Source organism: Pecten maximus, chromosome 10 (genome assembly GCF_902652985.1).
Source record: "Pecten maximus chromosome 10, xPecMax1.1, whole genome shotgun sequence".
NCBI classification, from domain to species: domain Eukaryota; kingdom Metazoa; phylum Mollusca; class Bivalvia; order Pectinida; family Pectinidae; genus Pecten; species Pecten maximus.
The window spans coordinates 9,163,560-9,171,339 of NC_047024.1; the positions used below are offsets into that span (position 1 = coordinate 9,163,560).

The 7,780-nt window shown below is 39.4% G+C and overlaps 1 protein-coding gene across 1 annotated transcript; it reads left to right on the top strand.

The window, feature by feature from the left end:
• The first annotated feature begins 4,107 nt into the window (after nt 1–4,107).
• LOC117335976 lies at nt 4,108–7,522 on the top strand. Its single transcript, XM_033896273.1, has 3 exons — nt 4,108–4,464; nt 4,688–4,756; nt 5,133–7,522. The coding sequence occupies exon 3, from the start codon at nt 6,143–6,145 to the stop codon at nt 7,520–7,522; it is 1,380 nt and encodes a 459-aa protein (XP_033752164.1). The 5' UTR covers nt 4,108–4,464; nt 4,688–4,756; nt 5,133–6,142.
• Nucleotides 7,523–7,780: the final 258 nt, after the last annotated feature.

Genomic DNA, 7,780 nt, shown 5'->3' on the forward strand with positions numbered 1-7,780 from the left:
TCATTAAACGTTCGTATTTAGAATTGGCACTTCACCTGCGATTTTAGCAACATAAATTAATTTGGCATTAAAACAATTTTACCTGTAACTGTGAACCTTCTCACCCAAGCCTCTATGTTATGCCGTTGATGGACATTGAATTAAAATGTAAGGTAAAAGGTACATCTAGTTAATTAAAACACATTGTCAGCTTGCCGATTTTTTTATGCATGAACGTACACTCATCATATGTGTGGATATATATATAACGGAGTTTAACTCGAGAAAGAAAATACATATGAACACAGAACTTGACACTTCAAACAAGTGCAGAAAGTAAGGACCTAAGTTTTTTTCGGAATATTAAACGACTCCTTTACATCTTCGTCTCTAACCGAGTATCTAGGTCAAGTAATACCAAGTGGCCGAGTGTATCTAGATCAAATCAAGTGAGGCAACCTCTCAACATGATAACCAAGTTAGAAATAACAAATCAACAGGCCTACTAACAAATACTCGCAGACATACCTATGCAAACGACCAGTTACAGATATACCTGTACCAACGACCAGTTACAGACATACCTGTACCAACGACCAGTTCCAGACATACCTGTACAAACGACCAGTTACAGACATACCTGTACCAACGACCAGTTACAGACATACCTGTACAAACGACCAGTTACAGACATACCTGTACCAACGACCAGTTACAGACATACCTGTACAAACGACCAGTTACATACATACCTGTACAAACGACCAGTTACAGACATACCTGTACCAACGACCAGTTACATACATACCTGTACAAACGACCAGTTACAGACATACCTGTACAAACGACCAGTTACAGACATACCTGTACCAACGACCAGTTACAGACATACTTGTACCAACGACCAGTTACAGACATACCTGTACCAACGGCCAGTTACAGACATACCTGTACCAACGGCCAGTTAGACATACCTGTACAAACAACCATTTACAGACATACCTGTACCAACGACCAGTTACAGACATACCTGTACAAACGACCAGTTACAGACATACCTGTACAAACGACCAGTTACAGACATACCTGTACAAACGACCAGTTACAGACATACCTGTACCAACGACCAGTTACAGACATACCTGTACAAACGACCAGTTACAGACATACCTGTACAAACGACCAGTTACAGACATACCTGTACCAACGACCAGTTACAGACATACCTGTACAAACGACCAGTTACAGACATACCTGTACCAACGACCAGTTACAGACATACCTGTACAAAAGACCAGTTACAGACATACCTTTACCAACGACCAGTTAGACATACCTGTACAAACGACCAGTTACATACATACCTGTACAAAGACCAGTTACAGACATACCTGTACAAACGACCAGTTACAGACATACCTGAACAAACGACTAGTTACAGACATACCTGTACCAACAGTTACAGACATACCTGTACAAACGACCAGTTACAGACATACCTGTACAAACGACCAGTTACAGAGATATCTGTACAAACGACCTGTACCAATGAACAGTTACAGATATACCTGTACCAACAGTTACATGTATACCTGTACCAACAGTTACATACATACCTCTACCAACAGTTGCAGATACACCTGTACAAACGACCCGTTACAGATATACCTGTACCAACGACCAGTTACAGATATACCGGTACCAACAGTTACATACATACCTCTACCAACAGTTGCAGATACACCTGTACAAACGACCAGTTACAGATATACCTGTACCAACTACCAGTTACAGACATACCTGTACAAACGACCAGTTACAGACATACCTGTACAAACGACCAGTTACAGATATACCTGTGCCAACGACTAGTTACAGACATACCTGTACAAACGACCAGTTACAGAAATATCTGTACCAACGACTAGTTACAGACCTTACCAGTACAAACGACCAGTTACAGATATACCTGTACAAACGACCAGTTACAGATATACCTGTACAAACGACCAGTTACAGACATACCTGTACCAACGACCAGTTACAGACATACATGTACCAACGCCCAGTTACAGAAATACCTGTACCAACGACTAGTTACAGACCCTACCTGTACAAACGACCAGTTACAGATATACCTGTACAAACGACCAGTTACAGACATACAATGTACCTGTACAAACGACCAGTTACAGATATACCTGTACAAACGACCAGTTACATATATACCAGTACCAACGAACAGTTACAGACATACATGTACCTGTACCAACGACTAGTTACAGACCCTACCTGTACAAGCGACCAGTTACAGATATACCTGTGCAAACGACCAGTTACAGGCATACCTGTACAAACGACCAGTTACAGATATACCTGTATCAACGACTTGCTAGACACACACCCTTATGTAACAGCCGTGACTCACGTGTATTATTGACACGAGCCGTGTATTATTACATAGTTTTAAACCAATCAAAACTGGCGTTGCATAGCAAACATGGTAGAATACTATATATCAACATTTACTTTTTGCATATCATATGATGTAATCTACATACACGGACCGTGGGGATTAGAAGGCTGTTCCCGTGTATGGTAGTAAGAGTATGACAATCTGGTATTCAACGAAACGTATTCCATTACCTGTTTGAAAACACTACCCACTGTCATGATCTAGATTTTATATATCGGCATAAGTTAGAACACATCCATACTAATATACCGTTTGAAAATGAAATAATCATCCAGAGAGAGTCTAAGAAAATATGGATTCTCGCACCGGAAGCATTACAGCATCTCGATTTGGATCGATGTCGCTGATTAACTAACAACACAGCCTAGTGTTATGATATTATATTATCATCCGATCTGTAAATCTATCTGTTAATACATGGTTATCATATAATATAAAGATAAATAAAAATGAAAGAACATGATATAAAGAAAATATATCGATTTAGTATTTTTATGACAAATGTTACAGCTATAGCGTTTTACACACCAGTCTTATCTTGTACTTGGCAACCAATTATTAAAATACACGCGTCACAAATTTACACGAAATTATACTTCAAAACATGATTAATTAAATTCAAATCACTGCTTCCGCTAAGGATCGAACCCTGACCTCTTGATTGCTCGTCTTACGCTCAACCGCACGATCTTAAGAGATACTCTCTCTCGCTGAGCGGTATGTTGCGGCTAGTTTTAACCAGGGTAACGTTATCATTTCAAAAGTTAAGGATGTTACAGAATGCACTATTATCATGAAACTGCTTCATCAGTCAAGTGGCATGAGTCTAATGTACATACAAATTGAAAACAAATATTGTTCTGTATTTCAGAACACCGATGTTATTTGTATAAAAAATCCTAGTACTTTTAGTAAGGGTTTTTATTGCATATTGAATGGTTTCCCGTTTAATATAACATACATTTCATGAGTATGACAGAATATCGATATTTCGCACTCGTGAAAAATATCGAAATATTCAGTCATACGAGTCATAATCAGTAACATAATACAGGACGTCATCTCTTTGTGACGTTACTCCAACACTCAACGCTGCAGTGAAAATATCAGTTTTATTTGTTTGATAAATTTCTATATTTCACTGGCAAAAGTGCAATTTGATAATTGGAGAGTACCTGTGCCCTAGATATTGGATTCTAACTCAGTTGTTAGGTACAAGATACAAATGCATGGCATACAAGAACCATACTTTAATGATATTGGCACCGTTATTGAGACAAACATAAACTTTAGAAATATAACGTAACGTCAACTAAGTTACAATGTCTCAACAATATTACAGTACTTATACATAACGTCAACTAAGTTACAATGTCTCAACATTATAACAGTACTTATACATAACGTCAACTTAGACACAATGTCTCAACATTATAACAGTACTTATACATAACGTCAACTTAGATACAATGTGGCAGGGTGATTTATATAGTTATATTGTATCTAATCTAGTAATTAGTCATTTATTAAGTAGCATCATCATCAATGCACCAGCACCTCACATTCATCTAATCACTATGCAGTGTGTTGTCCAGGTATGTCCATGCATGTCTTTGTGTGTGTGTTTACCTGTAGTGACTAGGAATGTGTGTGTGCGTGAGTATGGAAGAGTGTATGTTACCTGTATAGGTAGATACAGGTTGTTACCTGTATAGGTATATACAGGTGTAAGTAATAAGGCTTTTGGGTCAAACCATTATGTTGGTCACATGATTGTCAACATGGGTTTTATTGGTTATGATAAGATAGTACATATGTTTTTATTGGTTTATATTTTCCCTCCACTTTTATTGTTTGTGTCTAAGTCTTTGTGTTGAATCTGGCAGTTTTTCTGCTGGAAGTTCAAGAAGAAGGTACCGGTTCTACCTGTACATCCGTCCGGCATTTCAAAAGTTATGGCGATAGATTTCCGACGTGGTTTTGGAAGATAAATTCAGTGATCTACTCCTGTAAGTTTTCTTTCTATTCTTTACTAACATGTATTTCACATACTCTTCTAAATAGTATGAAATTGTCTATTTTTGATGTTGGTTTGATCCATAATAATCTATCAAGTGTATATCAAGTGTATACAATGTATTATTGTAAAGACATAATGTCAATATTGTATTTTATGTGGAGATACCTTAATTATTGCAACTTTGCTAATTAGTATATTTTATTTGTGTATAGGACCCTGGGTCAACTTGTTTAGATCTAATCAGAAGATTAGATTGCCAGAGAAAGTTCAGCCCATAGCAGGTACATGTTTATTATGAGTACATGAATGATGTAGTTTCGTGTAAAATAAGTATTTGTAACTTGGAAATATAATTCTGTATTATATTTATTAATATAAGGTTAAATGTAGATAAGGGGTAGATTATCTCCCCTTATACTGTGGATGTGATGCATTCATATATTGTGTAGTTAATTGATCTAGCATTTCATACATTGTTAGAAGTTAGTTAAATGAATAAGGCCTAGGATATGTATGTATGTATGTATGTATGTGTGTATGTGTGTGTGTGGGTATACATGTATGCATGTATACATGTATGAATGCATGGATGTATTTATGAATGCAAGTGTTTTGCATTTGTGAGATCTAATTGTGTTTTATTTGTATTTATTACAGAACTTGAATTGAATCTGGAATTCGGATACTGAACCGAAATGGATTGAATAAATAATGAGAACAACCTTTTGGAGTTGTCCTATTTTCTCATCCACCTGGGACCTAACCCACCCCAGTTACATTGGCGCCCACGTAGGGACCCAGGATTTCAGGACTGGACACTGAAACTGAAGGAGGCTGTTCATGTGTGATCACCATATGTAGCAGAGAGGTATACAGACACATAAGTGGACACGTATACATTGGGACTTTCCCTTGGATTAGTATACATGTGTGGATTAGTATATATGTGTGTGTACATGTCAAGACTTTCCCTTGGATTAGTATACATATGTGGATTAGTATACATGTGTGTACACGTCATCAAGACTTCCCCTTGGATTAGCACACACGTGTGTATACGTCATCAAGACTTTCCCTTGGACTAGTATACATGTGTGTACACGTCATCACGACTCTTTCTAGAATTATTATACATTTGTTTGTATACATGGAGACTTTTCCCTGGATTATCATACATGTGTGTACATGAAGACATCAAGCCATGAAGTGATGGTGAGACTTTTAAAGCAGTGATGAGATTTTGTTCCTGGGATCTGGCATCAACTGTGAAGTGAGCTCAATTCAAGAACTTTTTGGTATCTATAACTTTCCATAGTATGGTTGTATTCAAGTAAGGACATTGTATGGCCTTTTGATTACTTATCAGGTACTATTTTGTTTAATCATATCACTCATAAGTTTGTTTGTCTTGTTTATCAGAGAGATGGTACCAATACATGTGTATTCCATATAGATTTGTATTTATGATACAGGAGTATGTTCTAACCCAATTCATTCTATACTCTATTTCATCGCTATCTCCTCATGGTATTTGATAGTCGCCATAGTAGGGTAGTGGATACAGGTCTCTATCAGTTGATGGTGGTTCATGGGTGGTGCGAGGTTTTGCGTGTAGGGATGCTAGTATTTGTGATGCATGTACATGTCTTCCCATCCAATCACCACACATGCACATGTTAATCATTGTTTCATCGCTGTTATTACATGTATATGTCACTTGTAACCATTTTGATTGCAGGAGTCTCACCTCATATTCTAGTTGTGTTACAGGTACTGGTGAATTAGTTACATATCTATACAATAGCCATTGTTATTCATTTTCAGGGGGTATCATATATCAGTTATACTTACACTCTTACACTCCTAACATGTCTACAAACGAGATAGAGGTATTGGATAGTAAGTTAGACACCATTCCTGAGGAGGAGGAGCAGGCTACCGACATGTCCAGCCAGTCAGAGGAAGTAAGTGAATTGAGCACTCAAGAAGTAATGAACATTATCGCAGCCTTTAAACAGTTGAAGGTGAAGCCGGAAGCCTCCACTGTGCATGGAACTGTATCATGGCTTCGTAGCTATATGACTTCCCCAGCTGGTAATCTTACCCCGAAGCAGGAGGATTCAGAAAGGGCTGAGGCTCTCAAACCACCACCCATACAACCTCGAATCCTGGTGGCACAACCCCCACGACTTCCAGTCTTTTCAGGAGATGGCAAGGGTGACGTCACGTATGATCTTTGGAGATATGAGGTAGAGTCTCTCCAGAAGGAAGACTTCACAAAGGATCAGATAGCAGCTGCCATCAGGAGATCATTGCGAGGAGAAGCCAGTAGGATAGCAATGAGGCTTAGACCAGGAACTCCGGTGAGTGAGCTGTTACTGAAGATGGAAAGCATCTATGGAACAGTCGACAAACCAGAGTCGGTGCTTGCCACTTTTTACAGTGCAAGGCAAGGAAAGGATGAAGATGTCACCACTTGGGGATGCCGCCTTGAGGATCTACTTTCCAAAGCCTGCCAGAAGCACCCCTTTCCTGTTGAAGAACAGAATGGCATGCTGCGGGAAATGTTTTGGAGTGGCCTGGTAGGACACCTTAAGGATACGACAGGATACCTCTACGAGACAATTAAGGACTTCGACCAACTAAGGGTGGCGGTTCGTCGCGTGGAGAAAGATAAAGATAAGAGACGAGAAGAGGGAACTAAGGCTACACCAGCAAAAGCAGCTGTGGATCAGAAGTCCCAATTTGATGAGCTGAAGGGAATGATTCACCAGCTTGCAGGGGAAGTTGAGAAGCTGCGGGATAATCCTGGGAGACCTATACCTCCTAGAGGGCAAGGTCAGTATGGCAACCCTAAGCACCACAGTGATAGGAAATCTGCACAGATTCCGAATACACAGGAGAACAGGAGAAGGGACAACCCAACAGATGAACCTGTATGCTGGCGATGTAACCAACCAGGGCACCTAAGGATCGGATGCAAGGTTAGGCTGGACCATTCCAAGCAGCCGTTAAACTCCAACATGCCTACATCGGGGGGCAGTTGATAGGCAGGGACCCAGCAAGCCCCAGGAAGCCAACACCAGATGTTGAACTGATAGGAACGGCGAACGAGGTAAGCATTGAGGTAGGAGGACATGAAACTAGAGCTCTTTTAGATACAGGCTCAACAGTCTCCACTATTAGTAGGAGATTTTACCAGTCCTATCTCAGCGACATTGAAATTCAGCCACTGACGACAGTCCTCAACATTGAGTGTGCAGATGGGCAGCAGTTACCTTATGATGGCATTATAGAAGTCGATC